Consider the following 22,608-nt stretch of genomic DNA (forward strand, 5'->3'; position numbering starts at 1 on the left):
ATCATGGATAGTTTAAAAATCTAAAATAAACTAATTGAATCAAGCCAAAGTCACCCTTACAAATAACTCTCATTGGGTTATGTTGATCTCTCGCACTCGATTACTCATGACCATATGAGGTTTTAAAGCATCCAATGTAGCCTCAAGCTCTTCAATTCTTTGGTAGTCTTCTAACCCACAACCTCGCACCATCACCTTCTTCTAAATAACAAGCTTTGTTTACTCGTTTGGTAGCCAATGTGACCCTTGAATAGATGCTTTCACATATGTTAGACAACAATTTAAATAACTTATCTAAGGACAAACAACCCACAAGTTAGTTCTCAAGTAACAACGCGATTTGCTGAGGCACAAGGAATGCACAATCGCTCAAGGGAAAAAAAAGTTTTTATTAATTTTAAAGGGATAAATATCAAAATTATACCTAAACTTTGAACAAATGTGCATTGTTATACATGAACATTGGTTTTGTGCATTTTTATACATGAGATTTTCATTTGATTTAATTTTCACAAATTACTTACACAATTATCATTATAGAATCATTTTATGTTTACACATTGCATACACAAATTATTATATTTATCTAATATATAAATAAATTGATGTATTTACATCTTTAAATATGTGTAATTGAATTAAGATTAAAGTTTCATGTATACATTTGATTCACAATCAAAGTTTCATTTGTATAATTATACCAAATCAAAGTTAATATAAGAAATTACACATTAAATCGAAGTTCATGCGTAATTTTAAGATTTAACCAGTATTAAAAACATTACAAATTAAAAGGATTAGAAAAGAGACCCTTTTTCCCACACAATTATTAGGGTTACAGGAGCAATCCTGGATGCTGTGCGTAGTAGAGTGGATCAGCCCAACAATCCATAAAGAAAATGACAACTTTCTTTGGACATGTGGATCATAAACAGTTTCAAGCATTCAATTTTAAGCCTTCAACAATGGAAGCCAACTTAGAAGGCTCCTTGCTTGATATCAAAATCAAATCATAGAAGATCCAACACCATGGCTAGTACTATAGTCTAAATCAAATCAAATTCAATTTGTTGGGTTGAACGTATAATATTATTACTTGTTTGTTTTAATTTTTTTTCTATTACAAAAATGCAATTGTCCGCTTAGCCATTAACTTTTAATTTGATTGATGGAATTTAAGAGTAAGTTTGCAAGTAGACAAGATGAAGGGTAATGATGGCAGTGGAAGAAGAGATTTTCCAGTGTTGAAAGGTGAAGGCAACAAAACTTTAATTAAAGAATTCTTGTTGCATGATTAATAAGTAATGAAAATACTTACTTTATGTTTGATTAAAATAAATAAATAAAAGAAAAGGGGTTTTGTGACCAAACATTGGTGTTTTGCTTATCCAAATAGAGGGATTCATCAGTAGATTGAAATAATTTTGCCCAAGGTAAATAAAAAACGATTGCTTAGCATGCCTCCTAAATATTAGGCACTAATCTTTTGGATTCATAATGATGTTCTTTAAAAGTCAAATTTGGTGCTTCTCTTGTTTCTTGAGCTATGCCTATGATGTGAACTACTACATTCTTCGCACATCACTCAATTCATTAATTTGTTTTCCGCTGCAGGGGAGGATTACAATTTGCAATTATTATAACATTTCTTTACATTAATTTAGCAACTCAGGGAATGCAAAGGGACAGACCCAAGATGTGCTATTGCAATTTTATCTCTATATCATCAAATTATTATTTGGTTTCAAGAAAGAAAAGAAAATTATGTTTAATCTTTTTTTTTAAATGATAAAATTTTATTTTAATATTTTTAAAATTTATAATTCAATTTCCTTCTTTCTTAAATTCACTCCTGTACATAATACTTTAAACAAATCTAACTCAAATTATTATTTATCAACAATACATACAATTGAATCATCATCGTAGCTACTCCGTATTTACGTAATATACAAATTTCAATATTTTATTATGAATGATAAAGAAAAATTTATACTCATCACTTTTTCTTTAAGAAAAGAAAAAAAAAAGTAGTGTGAAATGAATCTGAGATGAACCCTAACCTCAAAAAAGGTATGAAGTATAAGCACGCAATTGGTTTGGGCTTTAATCATTTAGTCCAGCCCCTTCTTAGATATTTTTCTCCATGTATAAAATAAAAATTCTTTTGTTAAGTTGATGTTCATTACAATATGATTTTTTTTTCGTTACATGACTACAAAATGAATATTTTTTTTATTTCAAAATGTCACAAAAACAAATGTAACAAAAAAAATTTAACAATGTTAATAATTGGACCTGAATTTTAAAATTTAAAAAGTAAAGGAACTAAATTCATGAAAATAAAAATATAGTGATTAGATTTTAAATTTACGAAAAAATAGAAAGAGTTATATAGCCTAAAAATGTTACTTCTTTGGATTGGATTTTGTGGGGTTTAGGAAGGGGCAAAGCAGCAAATTTAGAGAGAGAAAAAAAGAAAATACAAATTCTGTTTGAATGAAGATGTTGTTGGATTTTAATATTTTAGAATCTCAAAAGAAAAGAAGGAATTGTAAACTAAAAAGCCCACTGCTCACTTCTAAACCTTTGTCTGTGTGTGTATGATGAAGAAGATTTTGGGTTGTACATCGCTGCTTTTTAACACTAAGTGGTCCCTAAAATCTTCCACTCTAAAGTTTTTAAATGTATGTGAGAAAACCCTCTAAGCTAAGGTCACGTGTAGGGTTGGATGCAGTTGCTAACCATGATAATGTTGAAATTTTCATCATTAGCCATGCAGGGGATTGAAATCATGAGATATCATTAACTATGACCTCAGAAAAGTTGAAATTTCCTTCAAGGACTTTGAAATGTTTGATGAGGTCATGCCTCCATGGCCCTGGGGCTTCCTTAAATTAACCCATTTTACAACAACAAAAATGATTTCTTATTCTTTATATATTCAAGACAAAAAATAAAAAAATAAAGGATTTTCAATTATTGAAAACCTTCCTTTACTTAATGGGGCATTTAACTTATGATCATAAATTTTGGATTTTGATTCAAGGGATGTTGATTTGTTCACAATTAGTATCAATATATTTTAATAATTTATGGGTTTGGGTTAATTTGAATTTTGATAATATAGCATCTAATAATTAAAGAGAATATGAAATTTTAGAGAGAAAAATAAAATAAAATAAAGGCAAAAGAGGAAAAAAAGAAAATCATCATGCAAGAATATGAAAAGAGAAATGAGGCCATGATATAAAATAAAAAGAAAAGATTTTTATATCTTTCACGTGTGTAGGTGAAGCATTTCAATACTGCCCCAATCATATCTGCACAGTTCTAAAAGCTATATAAAATCACCTCTCCTCCTTTTCTAAATTAATTTCCACTAACCACTGAATTTAGGGTATTTTTTAAAACAATATAATGCATTCTAAGAATTAAACTAAAATTAAAATATGAACATTCTAGTTGTGATTGAATCAGTAAAATTAATGTATTTTATTTACGAAAAATGTTGAAGTACATAATGCAAATCATTTGAGAATTGCCAAGCGAGAGGGCAGGGGGCATTCCAAATTACAGCAATATAAAATATTAAGGAGGTATTAAAGGGATAATCAAAAAGGGGGGAGGGGGGCGAAGTGTGACAATTATTATGGGGGGTTTTCCATCATTGGGCGTTTCAGAAACAGACTTAAAAACTCTAGCAGTATAGCCAATTTTACACATTGTCTTTGGGCAGACCTCTTTTGTCCCCCCTCCCACCCCTCTATGGCTGTTGGTTGACTGCATCATATGGTTTGAATAGTAAATTTGGCTTTGTGCTTGTACCACCACATCTTGCATTTCTACCTATGTTCAATGCTAATAGCTCGTTAAAGCTATACTAATGTCTAATTAATCCAAATTGGATTTGTTAGGTTTAAATTCAGCTTTTATATATATATATAGCTCCATTAATAGAAAATTAATTTTATTTTATTTAAAAGTTTAATAATTTGAAATTCTTTAAACATCGTCAATTCAATTATAAAAAGATAAGATATCTAAATCCAATCCTAATCCATCCAAAAATAATATAACTTTGCCAAACATTTCTTTCAGTTCAAGATTATTAATTAAAGTCTTATTTGATTCAATTGAAAATTAATGTTTTTAATGATTTAATTTTTTTACATATAATTAATAATTCAAAATAAAAATAATCCAATAGAATTTTTATATAAAAAATGTAGAAAATAATAAGCAGATTTTATCTGCTTATTACTTAATAAAATTTTTTAATTAATTCAATTTTAATTTATTTATTTTAATATTATATTGTCATATAAAAATTTTACATTTAAATTTTAATTGTTGTGTTAAAATACGGCGAAATGTCTAAAAATTAAAAATAAAATGTAGAATATAATTTTTAAAATCTATATTTATGAAACAATCTAATTATATTACATAATTAATTTTAAATAATATATTAAAAAAATTTTATAAACTTAAATTTAATATTTAAATTTTTAATATTTAAATTTTCGACACTTAATTTTTTATCAAATAACATCTAATTTAAGACATAGCATAAACTTAATTTTAGGCTTAAATGTTAGAAAAATCCTTGTAGAATAAAAAAAAAGAAAGAAAAAAGAAACCCAACTAGTCTCTCGTTAGTTTTTGAAAATATTTTCTATTTCCATTTACCAGGATCAATTTTTAATTTTTATTTTTTAAATTGAAAAACACGCCTGATAAATAGAAATAAAAATTTATTTCCAATAATAAAAGCATAAAAATACGTTGATTAACTATTTTTCTATAATAGAAACATGGGAAATAAAAAAAAAATTATAGTTATATGGATTCGATCTAGAGTATCATATTTAATATTAAAAAACTATTTAAAAATATTTTTTTTATTTATACGGGTTTAAACAATTCATTTAAGAATTAAATAGTATTTTTTTTCTTTAATTTTACAATTCTTTATTTTTCATAATATATCAATAATATTTTATAATTTAATGTTTTATAAAATTTATTATGGCTATTATAATTTTTATATATTTGTCTATAATTTTAAAATTTTTTCATAATATTTTATAATATATAAAATTTTACATTTTTCTAAATTTATTATAATTTATAAAATTTTAATAATTTTTAGGATTAAATAATTAAAAACCAATTAAGCCTTTATAAATAATTTTTAAAAAATAAGTCATCTATGCCAGAATTTTTCCGCCCAAAAACTACATTTTTTCCAAGTCAACCACCAAATCAACGCTTAACGTCCCATAAAAGGCTTCAACTGAAAATTATGCTTGAAGGACTTAATTAATTTTTAACTTTTGATTAAGAACTTAATTTATTACAATTTTTGGTTAAAAGCTTAATTAAAATTTAATTATTTTACAAAAAAATTTAGCGTTTAAACCCTAATTATATTATTAAAATTTAAAACTTTTTATTGGATCTGATTAGTGTAGAATCTAGTTAATAAGGGGATTGCAATCCGTTCCTTCCTAAATAAAAATATTCTTGACATATTTGGATTAGTGCTACCAAATTAATACTTTAATATATATTAGAATATGCCCTCCATTTGCTTAAAATTTTAATTTAATATATAATATTTATATTAATATACATAATAGATATCAATCAATTCTTAATTTAATAAATATAGTTGTTGTTGCAATATTTTAAAAAAACTTAAATTTAAACATATTTAAACATGTAACATCCTTTACTTATAGTATTGTGACTATTGATAATTTAAAAATTGTATCAATATATATAATATAATTACTATGTAAATGAATTTAAAATTAAAATTGAATGACCACAAAAATTAGGTACATAATAAAAAATAAAAGAACAATTAAAACACAAGTCACTAAAAAATGTGTTGTATGCTACACGAGTATTTGAATGCAGGGACAAAGAGAAAAACTTTTTCTAAAACATCGAAGTTAGAATTATAAAATTTTAAAAAAGATCAAAATGTAATTTTACTGTTGTACTAATTTATAATTTTATATTTTTGAGGGATTGAAATAATATATCATCATTTTTTGTGGGGTTAATATTGAAATATAAATTTTCAAGAGATTAAAATATAAATTTTATTATTGTATTAACTTGTAACTTTATGATTTAGAAAAACTCTAATAATTCACTATTTTTGAGGGCCAAAAACCTTGCTTACCCTTAGTGTCTTCATTACTTAAATCTCTTAAATTCTAAATAAAACTGAAATACTATTGTGTAAAAAATTACATAAATCTACAATACTTATAACATAAAAAAAAGATAACAATGAATATATATTTTTAATAAATGGAATTACTATGATTAATTATGCAAAACATGGAGACCCAACCAAAACATAAAAGTTATTCTACCATGTAAAATTTAACACAAACATAACAGAGGCATGAAATTACTAAAATCTACATGAAACAAATTATTAGTGTGGAAAAAAATTACAAATTTATAACTCTTAATGCAGAAAAATAACAAAATAACAAATATAATACAAACATAAAAAAAAACAAAAAAAAACCAAAACTGTGCTAAATATGTAATAAATTGAGACATGACAGAATAAAAAATAATGAAACATATAATATAACTTAAAATAACATGATACATATATCTACATAAAATTAATTATTAATGCGTGAATACTCGAAATACATGATAAGAATATAAAGGAAACCTAATTAACCCAGCACATTTATTATTTCTTTGCTTAATTGTGGATGACAAAATTAACCTTTCCAATTTTGCTTAATATATATGTTTTAAAATTTACTTACATTTAAAGGGAATTTCTTAATCGGAATATGTGAACATATTTGATTTAGAAATAAATGAATTACTATGGGTATATATCAAAAAAACAAAATCTATCAACTTACTTTAGAAAGCACATATAGAAGTGCTCCCTTATTATTATGGTCCACTTAATCCTGAAACGGCGTCGAAGATTTTCATCATTGGAAGGATGGAAAATCAGTAGATAAGGGTAAAGGAGTAATTAATGCTGCAATCAGCCAATTGAATACAAAACCATAATTATTACATTTGTAATAAGCAAAGCTCAAGTTAACACTCAAAGTGAACGAGCTCCACGAGGGGTGAGTGAAAAATTGACGATTTTACCCATACACCCATCCAAAAAACCCATCTGTCAACTATGATGTTTCACGTTAAGGTACTCATATATAACACATGAAATGTTGAGGCTGGCCCAACTTTTCTTTTTAGCAAAAACTTTCCATTATTATTTCAAAGTTCACCTTAAATATTGGCCAAAAAATATGCTTAACTTATGAAGCTATGATTATAATAACGTAAAAGAAGAAAAACATCATCATCAACGGTGTAAAACAAACCAAATCTGCATGGGGGTAATGTCGTCATTTGGTTGGAGTAAAAGCCCATAATAAAAAAATATAAATAATCAAAGAAAAGTATTACTTGCTATTTGGCGTATTTGGACACAGTAAATAATTACATTTTTATAATTATAAAAAAAATTCTAATTTTTAAATGTATTTGACTAAAGAGTTTACTCACATTTTAATAACACAATTTATAATTATATAGTATAATTCTCTTAATTTTTAACTCCTTAATAATTAATTAAATATATTATAAATATAAATAATTATACCCAAATAAAATTATTATGCTATTTTTCAAAAATAATAATATTAATTAAGATAATTTTTTTAAAAATAAAATATAAAAATTATTCTTTTAATTTGATAAAAATAATACTTTAATCTCTCATTTGGTTACTTAGCATATAAAGAAAATTTTAATTTTTATATAAATATTAAAATAGTTTATCATAACATATTAAATTTATATTAAAAAGAAGAGCAAACTCTACAAAATACGTAATTTTTTTTTCGTTTTACTGAAAATGGTTAAAAATTAATATTACGAATCGAAGCATAAATAGATAGGTAATTTTTTAACAAGAATATGTATTAATTGATATTTAAGATAAAGAGTAATAAAATACAACTCGGATTCGTATGTATAACAAATTAGTGGTAAGAATTAAAGTGGATAGGAAGGGAAAAGAGTACGTATTTCTAAATCTGCCCCTATGTTGTATAGGTAGGCATAATTTGTGATGTGACCCTATTTTGTAGATATAATTGTTGGCAACAGTGAGATGGGTAGAGAAGAGAATAGAAGCGTAGGGTGTTGAAAGTGAACCAAAAAACCGCCATTGGCAATTTCAACAAAAGAAATAAAAGATTACGGCCAAAAATGATTATTACCAACAGTTACCAAACCAAGGTGTAATATTAGAAAGAAAAAGGAAATAATTAAAAGTGTCGAAAAATAATTTGTCCACAGTAAATCAAAAAGCAAAATGGATGATGAGGAGGATGGAAGAAGAAGAGAAGAGGGAGGAGGATGAGGGTGAGGGTGGTGATGATGGTTCGAACCAATCCAACCCATCATTGCGAATCTTGTGACGGCCTAGCCACCATCATTTTTGAAGCCCCCCCTAGCCGGAAAGTCCCATAATTGTCCCTTCCACCCTTTACAGAAACAAGGAAGTTCCGACTTCCCTTCCCTTCCCTTCCCTTCTTTCTCACTTCCATCATCATTCACATGATGTCCCCCTTCATCAACCATCATCATACATAAACCAAAACATTAAATCCTCGCCCCTAACCAGCTGCCTTCTATGCTTACACAATGCATGATTGTTGTGTCAGACCAGAGAGTCATGTCCCCTTCCCACACCATAGCCTTCTCTCTCTCTCTCCCCCCCTTTTTGCTCTATATATATGACACCTCGTTCCGTCCACTTTGTCCCTCACTTCACTTCTTTTCCTCTTATTTTTCAACTACTGCTACTAGCTGTTACGAACCAGATTTCAGCTTCCTCGGCTAAAGCTCCCTAACCAACCTCCTTGAAAAGGTGATCTTTTTTGAAAAGGGTAAAGTGGGCTGAGGCCCCCACTTTTCCTCTCTCTCTCTCTCGACTTGTTATTTTCTTCCTAAGTATCTATATTTTTTTTTCTTTCACCAACAAGGGGTAGACATAGTCCATGCTAATGGGCACTAGTTTAAGTTGTTTTCCAAGGGTGCTAAACTGTTGTTCTGTTTGTAACCAGACATCCTACATACGATGTTTTCTCCAATCCAACTGTTGGGATTCTGTTATCTTGTGTGAAAACTAGCAATTAAGTTCCCAATGTTGGAATTTTCTTCCTATTTCATCTTATTTTGAGGAATGTCTTATATCACTAGTTTTTGAATGTTTCTCCCCTTGGATTCCTACAACGTTTGTTTCTTTAACAGGGGTCCTTTGTCTTTTTCCATGTCTCAGCTCTGAACTTGTTTTCCTTTTTATTTCTTATTTTATTTTTTTTCCCTTTTAACTACTTTCGGTCCCTTCTTTTACACCAAGAGAACCATTCTTGTACTTGAATACAAAAGATTATAAACCATTTCTATATGTCTAAACATAACATGCTAATGTAGTCAATAACAAGTTTAAGTTGCAGTCGATCCTTCCATCGACCTTTATCCCTTTCTTTCATGTATGGGCAGCCGAAAGAGTCTGGGACAGCTGTTAATCTAATTTTCAACCCCCCCCTTTATTTTACGTACAAGCTATTTGGTCTATTTAAATGCTAGGGCTACTCCAAAACTTAGTACTCACAATTGTCATCTGGCATCCACCTGCTCTGTTTCTCCTCTGTTGGTAGTTGTTACTGGTTTCTTACACTACTTGTAAGATAAACACTATTACCTACCAAAACAGCAAAATAGAGAGGAAGTTGTCATAAAAAATTTCCGGTTGTTTTACACTATTAGTTACTACAAATTGGGTGGCTTTCTCTACTATTTTATTAGTGTTCTTGGTACTAATATTTTTCGACAAACATTCAGATTTTCTTGTCTTTAGCACATGTTAGAGTAGGGATTTTTACATAATCCTTTTATTCATTTAATAATGTTCAATATCATGTATACATACTATTAATGTGTTTTAGATTAAGATAAGGGTGGCTTTGGATTTAAAAATAGTATAACAATACTGTCTCCATGTGTAGTGAAATGATTAATGCAGCAATAAAGAAAATGACCATAGTTACGCTTTTTTCTTTTCTTTTTTTTTTTCCTTATGCTATTCGTTAATATCTGTTTTTTAATGGGGTTTCAGGGGCATTACGGGCAGATTATTAAGGGTATTTGTTTCATGGTCATGGAAAGGCTGAACTCAAATCTGTACCTTCAGAACTGTTACATAATGAAAGAGAATGAGAGGCTGAGGAAGAAAGCACAGGTTCTCAACCAGGAGAATCAAGCCCTTTTATCTGAGCTGAAACAGAAACTCTCAAAGGCCAACAACAACTCAAAGGGAAAAAATTCAGCAAACACTATTCCTGACCTCAATCTCAGCTCCACTTCTAACCCAAACCCTTCTAATTCTAGCAAACCCTGATCCAGCAGGATACTCATCATGACCCCACCTTGTCTTTTCTTCTTTTTCTTTTTGTTTTTTTAATGTAAAACCATAGCCAAATTTACTGGTAGTAGCTTCGTTTACTAGTATCTTTCTATCAGGCTTATTTTCTATTTCCATCTTTCTCAGTATTTTCTTCTGTTTGGGGGGGGGGTTAAAAGATATGGATTTGTGAAGGATGTATCAGGCCATCTGCTAGAAAAGGAATATAATATTATCATAATTCTAGTTCTACTCTCTCTATCTGATTGGATAAACTTGTTTGGAGAAGCACAAGCTTCATGTTTCATTCATTGTATTGAAACTGATAAATATATATTTTCAATATAATCTAAATGGATTTATTAACAAAACTCAAGCTGTAAACTATATAGATATCAAACATATTTTGGAACTAAAATACGTTATTTATAATTGGGTTGAAGTGTCTGCTAAAGACTAAGTTTGGCTTACCCAAAAGGGGAAATAGTAATCCTTGCTCAGGATTGTAAAAACAAACAAGGAAAAAATAATGGGTGCTGTTCTGTTAGAATATTTAACTATTATGAAAGCAAGCAAGCAAGAAGAGGAAATGCGATTTTGATTTTGAGACGAGAAAAATGTCTAAATATATATATATTTATGCTTCTCAAAGCTCTCCAAGTAATCAAAATCAACGAGTATGGTTCTTGCTTAGAAGCCTATTTATTTATGTAAATTTTATTTAAATAGTTAAAGCTCTTTTGTTGTATAATTTATTATAAAAAATGTTACTATTCAAAACAAATATTTTTTTTAATAAAATTCCGTTGGGTTTTAGAAAACCAAAGTAATTTCATTTTGGTTTTTGAAAAAAAAAAGGACTGAAAAAGCTTATTTTTTGAAAATTTTAAAAACGATTGTTTAAAAAAATGTGAAAAATTTAAAAAATTATTGTTTTCACTAAATAATATTTTGAAAAATTGAAAATTTAAAAATAATAGATAAATTAACACTGGTTTAAATTCACACAAATACAAAAATACTTTTTTTTACAATTTTAAATATCAATTCTTAAAGATTAGTTCTAAAGGCAGGAATTATTTTATTTTAATTTTCATTACTCATTGTGAAAAAAAATATCAAAACAAAAATACAATAGTTTCTAAAAGTAAATAAAATAACCTCAAAAATAAAATAATCCTTGACTTCTCCTTTAAATTGTAAAATATTATTAATCCTATATTGATTTGGATAATTGGTGCTTATATCTATGCGCGCGCTCATATGCATGTTAATTGGAGATTTTAAGATCCCACTTTATATTCCTAATATTTTATTTTTTCAAATAATTAAATAATCAATTTATGTAGACATAATATTGAATATAAATAATAAGAGTTATTAATTTAATTCAACTTAACTCAACTAAAAAAAATTTGACTCGATTCAATTTAATTCAATTCAAAAAAATTTTAAATTAAATTCGATTATTAAAATAAAATTTATCAATTCGACTAAATTAAAAAATTTTTAACTCATCCAACTCAATTTGATCAAGTGCTAACCCCTATTTATTTGTTTACTTATGTAAAAAAAGATTATTAAAATAAATATTATGAATGTAAAGAGACATCTTAAAATCTCTCCATCTTTATTAAAAACCATAGCTGATTTATCTTCTTGGATTCTCTCGATCTTTCTTCTGGTTCAATTCAATCTTTATTAATATTTGATTTCCTTAATTTATTTGCTGACTTTGAGTTGTTTAAATTTTTAAATTTTATTATTTAAATAATTCACATAAAACATTTCAAGATTTTATTTTTTTAGTTTGAATTCAAATTTAACTGTAATAGTGAGATGATAATAAAAAAATAACCATTAAAATCATTAAACTAAAGATTGTATACAATTAGAAATTTTAATTATTTGATTTTATAAATTTATTAAAAAATATGTTAAGTTATAATTGATATGTATATTATTTCTATTATTTATTTTTACATATTTATTAAATTATTATGTAAAATAAATTTATTTATATATTATATAATAAATTTCATTATCTTAGTGAATAAAATAAGCCAAAAAAGTTATAAATGTAAAAGCACCCTCAATAAAATAAATCCAAAAGGGACTATAAATGTAAAACAACTCTCCCACTGATGGAATTTTGGCCATTGAAAACCTAAACAACCATTGAAAATCCTGAGGTTTAGTTATTAAGTGGCATTCAACTATTCACCCTCAATCTAAATATCGGCTTAAGAGATAGAGGTATTAAATTTATTCAGATATATATATATTTTTTCCATCCAAGGTGGACGTAGAATCTCCCACAAAAACATACTAAACTACCAACAACTAATAGCTGCTTTAAGCATTAAGCATGTGAAAAAGCCAAATGGCAGGGCTTTGGGAATAATCCCAACACCTGAATCCAAAACATCTTATATAGAGAAAAATATATGCAGCTCCAAGAAGAAGCCAAGAAAAAATATAATGTCATGGTTTCAAGAAAAAAACAACAGAGAACAAAATATCATAAGATTGGAAAGGGGGCTTTTCATTGAGATTCTGTTGAAAAGAGGGTGATGGGAGGATCTAACCAAAGGTAATGTCAAACAAAGTCAATGAAGGTTTATTAGGGTTGAGCTAGCTAACCCACAATATCAACTCAGAGACATGACACAGTCCCTTGGCTCATCCTGGTTGACCAATCAACACAACGTTTGAGATAACAAAAAATAAAGCATGTCTTATCAAACTCTATTGTCTACGGATCCTTCCTATGGGCTTTTGCCCACTGAGGCAACCAAATCCTGTCCACCAACTCAGCTTATTAGTCAATTTGGAAACTAAAAGGAGAATAAGAGCATGATGACTCGAATCTCCTTACAAGACCCACTAAAGGATTGGCTGACGACACTCACTCAGTGTGCTCTAGACTAGAAAACCCCCCAAGATCATCCACAATCAAAACATGCTTTGAAAACTAACACACCCGTCTGCCTCTGCCATTTATGGATTCTTCACATAATTTTACAAGTCAAAAGCTTACTTTTCGTTGCAAATATAATATTAATAAGGAAAAAAATTATGGTGTGGCAAATCAAATCAAATTTCTATTTCTATTTCATGATCATACTGAAAGATTAAAGATTTTCTAATCATGTTTTTTATTCACTACATTTTTAAACAATTTTTTTATTCACAAAATCTTGGAAGATATATGATCTAGTTGTCATTGAATCTCTTTGCTTCCCTCTTCTCCTGAGAACAGATTTTATCATGTCATATGATCTAATCTATTCTAGTATTAGTTTTGGGAAAGGTTCTCAATATTGTCTCAAATACATAATCAGTTCAAGCGTGGGAATGGACCTTAAGTTCTAAAACAATTATGAGCTCAAGTAAAAAACGCAAAAAAAAAAATCAATTTGAACAATTTAGGCGGAAGCAGAAAAGAGCTCACTACGAGCATTTATTCACACACACACAAAAAAAGGAATTACCTCAACGTCGAAAGCAAATTGTTTGCAAATTGCGATCTCAGTTCTGGAGGTGATCCTGGATCCTGAATGCTGAATGCTGAGCACCGTGCAAAAAGCAAAGGGGATCAGATACATGGCTTTAAATTCAAGGTTAATTTGAAAGATGAAAGCAGTGCTGATTGCCGGAATTTGCAGGGAGGTCTCCGTTTTTAAATTATACTTTGAAGGAAAAAAAAGTTACGATGAGTTTTAAAACTAATAGCGCGTTTTGTTTTGAACAGACGTTTCCCCGGTAAAAAGCCGCCGGCTTCCCGCTTCTATGAATTTGATTTTTGACCATTAAAAAATAAAAATAAAACGCCGTTACCAGGGATCGAACCCGGGTCACCCGCGTGACAGGCGGGAATACTTACCACTATACTACAACGACCTTAATGGTTAAAAACATATTATAAAATTAATTCTCTTATGGATTACAACATTGAGATTTAATACCAGCTCTAAAATGTGAAACAGAGGGCTCAGCTGCAAAAGGGTATATGTCAAATAAATGTAGAATACTAATACTCGATTTCTCCTCATTTTACAACAATTGAATGGTCTTAGAAACCCCAGTCGACATATTACAGGTCATGAGAAAAAGAAACACCAGTTGCTTTTCAGCATTTTATCATTTGCTTATACCATTGCATGTAGTTATCAATGTAACTAACAACATTTCTTCCATAGAAGTAATTGGTTTAATTCCATAAACAAAATCCTTGCCAACATCTGCAATTATTTGTTCTGTCATTGTACAAATCAGGCCGTGTTAAAGGGAACAGAAGCCAAGCAAAGGACAACATTCCAGCTACAAATGCCACGCTAACTAGCCCTGAAAATACAAAGAAAATGAAATGTTAGCAGATTTTCCAGGGATACTAGTATAGTATAAAAATGCGAATATCATGGGGTTGTAATCGTGTACCTTTCCTTGGTACGAACAACACAGGCAATCCCATATGGTTGCAAAAAGCATGGGCAATTAAAGGAGCAACAAGGTTTCCTACCAAGAATTAACGAGCCAGAAAGACAAAACCATGGCAAAAAACACAAATTATTTGAGACATATGTATGCAAAAAGAAAATATCATAAGAAAACAAGACAATAATAGCAGATATTTCCTACAAATGCTTAACTGCTTCTAGGTTAAATGCCAGGTTAGTTTGTATTTACAGTCTGTACTACAAGCATTTGCATCCATTGTTGACCATTTTTATCCATCGCATTTACAAAAGGCTGAACTCCAGTGAAAAACTATCACAGAGACGATAATGACCAACCCGTTCGAACGAAGAGAAATGAAGAATATGAACCGAAGACTGCAGTGTAGCCCAGCTGGAGGCCTAAAACCCAGATATATTCCAATAAGCAATGACATACAAGCTGGAAAAAGCATCAAACACTAATCTTTTTTCCTCAAACAAAAGCTGTCAACATTTTCAATCCATACAAATTTTATACCTAAATAAGAAAAAACAAGCAACCCTCTTCAACATAAATTGGAGCTAGTTCAAGTTGGAAAATCTAGTTTGTACCTACAACCATGGAGGCTTTGAGCAAGCTATAATTATGGTGGCTGTAGATTTCCATCATATGGTTCAAATGCACTGCAAGATATTGATGAATATAGTCAAAACAATTTACATGTCATTCAAGTCATAATGCAATGAGGTGCATATGGGTAGCAGTAGCATGATTCTTGACAAGTCTTAAATGCACAATCAGATGTAAATGCACCAACAACTGCAAGGATGGACAAACATATGCATGGTTGGATCATAAGCTTTTAACAATGTATCCACTCTGTCCCATTTTTCTCTCATTAATTGCTCCGTACTCTGTAGTGTGGCAAAAAATAAATATAGCTTCTGATACAGGTATAACATCAATATGTAAGAAGTAATATGTATTCATGCTAGTAGATGTGCACAACAGAAATAGACATATTATTAGTGCTTAACACCCAAGAAAGAAGATAATCAAATCCTCCCTAGATGAATGATCTAGCTGTCTTCAAGAAAAAAAGACTCACCTAAACTGAAGAAAGTAGGGCAGAGAAAAATGATGAGGTATGCTTTAAATCCACCACAAAGAAGTAACGGAATCATTCAAGCCCTAAACACCAACTCCTTAATGGTGCCTGTTCATTGAAGTATTAACAAGGATTGAAAACTGAAGCATTTTTCTTCTAATTTTCTACAATTGTTATTATCCAAAGGTGCGGAACATTCAACAAGTAATCAGGGGCGTAGCCAGGGGGTGGCATGGGCCCCGGCCCCCCCTAAAATGAAAATTTTCATTTTAGACCATTGAATTTTTTTAAAATTTTAAATTAGTAAAGTTAAAATTGCACTTTGGCCCCCCTAAAATTATAAAAATTTAATTTAATCCTTTATAAATTATAAAAATATAAACTATAAAAAATTAAAATTTCATCCGGCCCCCCCTAAAAAAATTTTCTGGCTTCGCCCCTGCAAGTAATGGAAGACAACATGACAAAATCTCCATCAAAAGAACTATTTCACAGAATATGGAACCGTTTCTACATTTAAAAGAATATATAAACATGCCCGTTTGTAGACGTTGAAACTAAAGCAAATCTGGCATTTCCCCCTAAAGATGAAGAACATCAAATGGCGAGCATATTAACCACAACTAAATTCTGTCGGAATAGAACATTTGTAATATCCTATACCCAACTCGATCGTCAAATTCGAGCTATACTGTGTCACATTCGTTTCCGAAGCAACTACGAACAAATCACAATTAAATTAAACAGTTTATATGATAAAATCAAACAAATATACATTTAATAACATACAACAATTCAACCTTCTACTAGGATCATATGAAACATTGCAATGAAGATGCCATCACATATCTCACTCATTTGTCAACCATGTACGTATGCATATCAATCATATATATATATACATTACTACAAGAATATACAATACAACATTTTGTTATAATATCATTCAACTATCACAAAACCTAACTTACTAGGTACATGCCAAATGTAAATAACGTTGAAAACAGACAAACATTGTTGAGAACGGGATTATGGATAGGATGTTGAGGTCGACGCTCAGGAATCTCGAATTAAATCTAACCTGCACACAGAGAGAACATATCATACGCTAAGTAAAGCACTCAGTGGTATATCCATAATTTAAGTAAAATTATATATATCTATATGTATATATATCTACCATATACTTAATACGTGGAGTTAGTAAGCTTTACATATTCAATACAACATGTACAATTGAGACCAAGAGGTAAAATGGAGCCATTCTGGGCACCAATTGATGTTCGTTATTTAATTGTTAATTTGATACTTTTGTACTTTTCACAATTTAGTCCTTGTTAGCTAGTTCGTAGATTGGTTTAATTTCTCTTGACTTCATGATTTGCCGTAATATAAATTTCTACATTTAATTTATTAGACTCTTTATTTCACACACACATTATTTAATAATTGTTCAATCTACGATTCTTTTGATTTCGATTCTTAGAATACTCTTGTGTTTCATTGTAACACTACAAATATTACAACTGACCTATCACAATTACAGTAAAGCCATGATATTTATATTCGTTTTAATCCTAGTGCTGATTCATATCTGTCACGGAGAGAGGCGATCAGTGACATGACATGTTGATCGATAGTGTGGTGGGTTGACATATCGTTGACCGCTATTAACTAGTATTGATTGACAATTTGTAACAACCCTCACTCGATTTGACCGTTGAGCCTGAGCTATAGGTTGTGACAGTCATTGCCAGAGCAACTACAGTTAGATTCACAATAAAACAATGATTTTCACATGCATTCAAACATCAATCATGATTAAACTACAATAATACATCATTTCCGGATCTTTTTGGAGCTTACGAAAGCTCTTTTGTCAACTTCAGCACAAAATAAAACCAAATTGCAAAGCTTTAGAAATTCAAGACCAATGTCGTGACATCTCCAAACAGTTTGTCACGTCGTGCCCTTAGGCTATTCAAAGTTGCAATGTGACTCACTGTCGGTTGATGTTGCGACGAGATGAATTTGTCATCGGGACGTGGACTTTGTTTTTAGTACAAACGAACCATTTTGATACCTATTTCATATTTTCCAATCAAACTTGTAGCACCCCAAACCCGGCCCAGACGTTATGACCGGATCCGACATGCCACATCGAAGCGTTCAAAACATTTTATATTGTTGATCCAGAAAAACTTACTTAGTGTTTTAAAAGATAATTTCATTATAGGTTAAAGTGAATGGAAGCTGTGCACCAGGTAGGAAACCGGAAAAGATGTGGTGAGTCCATCGGACTGCTTAAGTACCAAGCTCCCTTCAGATCCAATCCTAGACATGCATACCGCCATTGCCACACCTTAACGTCATGGATATTTCTAGGAAATCGATTTGATTATGTCATTTTTAGGAAAAGTGATTAATTTTGGAAAATACTTTCATTGCGGAAGCATTGCTTGATGTCGTGTTATTTTGAAATCAATTGTTGTTTTAAAAAACGCGCCCTAAAGCTATCCAGTTTCAACAGTTAAAATAAGTAATACCTATCTTAGTAATACATATTAAAACCATCAAAAATAAATAAGCGGCCTTATTACATTTAAAAGCCCAAAACCTCAAACGTAATTAAAAGGATGTCCAGTTCACCAGAAGAAAATCAAACTTTAAGAACGGGTGGCCACTCCGAACTCCCTCACAGCTCCAAGCCCACTATGGTTGGGGATTTCCTACGTGGATGAAAATAAAAGGGGTGAGTTTGGGGAAACTCAGTGTGTAAGGAAAACCCATTCAAAGCCCAAGTCAGCTCAAGCCTATTGGGCCTAAGCCCATTCAGGTAACAGTGGTACTGGACCAGAGCCCTTTTCAGATTACAATAAACTGGACCTTAGCCCCTTATTCAGATAACAGTATGGCCCATAGGCCCATTTCAAAATACATGCAACATCAGTAAACATATGCAAGCCCATTTGGGGAGACTACTCAACCCACCAACCACTACACTCCACCCGTACCAGCCATACACTCCATGTGGGGAATAGCTCAACCCACCCAGCCCAACACTCCACAGTTGCAGCCTTGCTGCTCAGTTAACAGTAAATTGAGGCAAAGCCTCCAGTACGTGGACAAGCCACCTCCAGTACGTGGACAAGCCACCTCCAGTACTTCCTCCGTCAATATCCCAGTCCCATGCATCAGATAATAACAACATGGCATGCAGTAAATAACAACAATCAAACATTCATTTAGGTCAATTTAACCCTAGGGGTATTTCGGTAATTTATCTACTAGGGGTAAAACTGTAAATTTTCCACTTTTAAAGAAATTTCAGTAATTTATCTATTTTAGGGTTTTTCATGCATATTACTACTTTTCATGTACTAACAGAATCACGTACCGAGGGTTCTTACCGAATTGGGCCTGTTGGCCCATCATTCCAATTTTGGCCCATTAAGCCCAAAAATATCAATGGCACAGAAATCATACACTTTGCAGTCCAAATTTTTGCAGCTTACCAAAAACATTAATCGATTTACCTCACGAGCATTCGCACACTCGCAAATCTACAAAATACCGGTTTTCGGCATTTCAGCTTTTCGACTTTTGCCGATCCAGACTAAAAAAGAGGGTGTTGTTACACACCTGTTTGCGACGATCTGCTGACGAGATCCACACACGAACCGCCTACAATTGGATTACTAACACGTTAATCTAACTATTAAAATACAAACTACGTATTAACCCCTTACAATATTCGGTCAACCACACCTACATATCATAGTAAGCTTATAAGAAATCAATAAGCAACTCATTAACAAATTTTTGTCAATGTTTACCACATAATCATAATTTCACTGCAAGCTGTCTTCCTGAGCAACAGTCACTAAATTATTTATAACTGGAGCTACGAAACTCCAAATCAAGTTCCGTTAATTTTCCCTGAAAATAGACTCATATATCTTCTATCCATAAAATTTTCAGAATTTTTGGTTTAGCCAATCAATACCAGATTTTTCTCAAAGTTTCCCATGTTTCACTGTTTGACTAATCTGACCACTCTTCATTACGAATCAAATTTCTCATTGTACAGAATTCAAAATATGTTCTTGTTTATTTAATTAGAAACTAGACTCAATAAGCTTTAATTACATAATTTATTCAACTTCTAATTCATCTCACACAATTTATGGTGATTTTCCAAAGTCACGTTACTGCTGCTGTCCCGAGCAGATTTATTACCAAATCACTCTTTCACACATACCTTGCATGCATGTTATTTAAACATGTATATCACCAATCAATCATCACATATCTATGATTTTACTTAAGAATAATCTCCATTTCATCATTTTAAAGCACAACATGTTAGCTGATTTTTCCCTTTAACATCTAAGGCACATGCATGCTCATTTGTTTGGCTCAACTTCACCTAGCTTCCATTTTTTTCATCAAAAGAACATGAAACAACAACCATTTCCTTCATTTTAATTCATGACTAAATGCTCACAACACAACTAAAAACCAAAATATGCTTCAAGAGTTAAGGTAGAATCAAGAAGAACTCATGAACCTCAAAATAGAAGCAAGGTACCAAGAACTTACCTTCAATTTTCCTCCTCCTAATGACCGAATACTCAAGAGCTTTCTCCTCTCCTTTCTCTTCTCTAACTTTCAGCTATGATGAACAAAGATGGACAAAACTTTGTTCTTTTCACCCCTTTTTCTTTTAATAAAACTTCATATTTCATCCATTTAATTCTTTAATACAAAAGACATGAAATTCTTATCATGAAACATTAACCTAACCCATTATCATGAAACATTTACCTAACCCATTATCATGGAACATTTACCTAACCTATTATCATGGAACATTTACCTAATCTATTATCAATTTGTATCAATTTGTACCATAAATTATGGATATCAAGTGCACATTTTGTCTACAACAACATGATGGCTGGCCACTTCATATAAAATGGGAGGTTTGTCATGCAAATCCTCCTATTTTGCACTCCTATTTATTTGGTCACTTCAATTTAGCCTATAGCCTTTTCAAACATTTTCACATAGGTCCTATTTCATAATTTCACTCACAAATGATAAAATTAAAGCATTAAATTTTGCCAACATTCACAGAATTCCCGAAAATTGGGGCGTTACAAAACTAACCAATACGCACCTTCATAAATCATAATTACCTATACTAAAACATGTATATACAACCTAGAACAAGATAATAAGACATCAAATATATGTACATTCAATGACATTACATGTATATGTTCAAAACTATATCATATTCAATCCACATGTTCCTTTAACTTACCATTTCTTTCTATATGCAATTCTTTGCATACCCAATCAACATGTTCAAGCTTAAGATCATCAACCAAACAACATCAGGCATAACATTTTCATACACCATTTAGTTGCATGGTAAACTTTACATACAATTTGACATTTACCACAAAACTAAACATACTATCTTAACAAGAAAGTAACCATTTCATATCATCTTAATCCTATTTGTTGAGGCCTAATTTTGGCCCACTCAACAATACCCAAAACCCAACAGCAAACCCAATACATAACACTAACCCAATACCCAATTAAACCTAACAGCCCAAATAACAAAGACCTAGCCCAAAACATTAACAAAAAAAAACCCTAGCCACTTGCACTGACAGCCGCAACCACCCCTGGCATCACTTGCTCCACCAGTCACCTCCACCGGCCATACCCTGCAAAAACAAAGCAAACAAGCAAGACAGAAAAAAGAAATAGCAAAAGTAATAATAAAAACTTGTAAAAGATGGCTATAAAAAGCCATTCAAAAATCATGTAAAGAGGTTTTTGGATTTCTTGAGGAAGCACTACAAGCAATGAATCTCATTTTTAGCACAGAATAGTCTAAAAACAAGGAAAATACAGCAAGCATTGAAGGAAATAAGCTGATTCAAAAGGCTAAGGTCCCATTTCTTTCCCTTTTTATTTTTTTTCAATATTCGACTACACTTACATATATTTTTTTATTTTTTTCAAAAAAATAGTATATATATATTTATATATAAACATAATAAAAAAATTTACCTTTTTTAATTTTCGGCCAACGTGAGCGGTGGCCGGCGAAGGCGGTCGGCGGCGGTCGACAGCGGCTCCCCTCGCCGGAGTGCATACCTGCAGAGAGAAAACAAAAGGGGGAAAGGAAAATTTTTTTTAAAAAACAGTTGGAAGTGATTTTTTTTAAAAATTTTTGGCCTTAAATAGGCCTCCAAAACGACGTCGTTTTGGGCAAGCCTTTTAAGCACCAAAACGACGTCGTTTTGAGCCTTAACCCATGGCCGACCCTCGACTTGACCTGCTCCAACCTCAGGATCTGCGTGTTTTCATTTGATGGGCTATTTGCACATTTAGCCCCTCCTCTTTTCAGTGATTTTGCAATTAAATTTATCCATATTTCAATTTTGCCCCGAAATTCGTCGGGCTTTTCAATTTAGTCCCCGCTGATGCGCTGCATTTTGAGGGGAAGGAACATTTTCTGTTTTGGTCCTTCCAGGTTGCATGCGTGTTGCAT

At 30.8% G+C, this 22,608-nt stretch overlaps 1 protein-coding gene, 1 long non-coding RNA gene and 1 pseudogene across 5 annotated transcripts; 1 reads left to right on the forward strand and 2 right to left on the reverse strand.

Annotated features, from left to right (window-relative positions):
- Nucleotides 1-8,300: 8,300 nt before the first annotated feature.
- LOC121206180 (uncharacterized) lies at nucleotides 8,301-14,197 on the reverse strand. Its single transcript, XR_005901201.1, has 2 exons — nucleotides 13,978-14,197; nucleotides 8,301-9,784 (listed from the first exon to the last, which is right to left on the reverse strand). It is a non-coding gene; the product is annotated as an uncharacterized lncRNA (long non-coding RNA).
- Nucleotides 8,810-10,733, forward strand: LOC121206179 (protein LITTLE ZIPPER 4). 4 transcript variants are annotated; one of them, XR_005901198.1, is made up of 2 exons: nucleotides 8,810-8,947; nucleotides 10,199-10,733. XR_005901198.1 is itself a non-coding variant. In XM_041076681.1 (2 exons), exon 2 carries the CDS (start codon nucleotides 10,235-10,237, stop codon nucleotides 10,478-10,480), a length of 246 nt encoding a protein of 81 aa, XP_040932615.1. In that variant the 5' UTR covers nucleotides 9,811-9,831; nucleotides 10,199-10,234; the 3' UTR covers nucleotides 10,481-10,733. The 4 variants fall into 4 exon arrangements, 1 of the variants encoding a protein (XP_040932615.1); XR_005901200.1 differs by lacking the exon at nucleotides 8,810-8,947 and adding an exon at nucleotides 9,638-9,765; XR_005901199.1 differs by lacking the exon at nucleotides 8,810-8,947 and adding an exon at nucleotides 9,705-9,896.
- Nucleotides 14,198-14,524: 327 nt separating the features above from the next.
- LOC107890126 (CAAX prenyl protease 2-like) lies at nucleotides 14,525-22,608 on the reverse strand (annotated as a pseudogene).

Source organism: Gossypium hirsutum, chromosome A09, assembly GCF_007990345.1.
Source record: "Gossypium hirsutum isolate 1008001.06 chromosome A09, Gossypium_hirsutum_v2.1, whole genome shotgun sequence".
NCBI classification, from domain to species: Eukaryota; Viridiplantae; Streptophyta; class Magnoliopsida; order Malvales; family Malvaceae; genus Gossypium; species Gossypium hirsutum.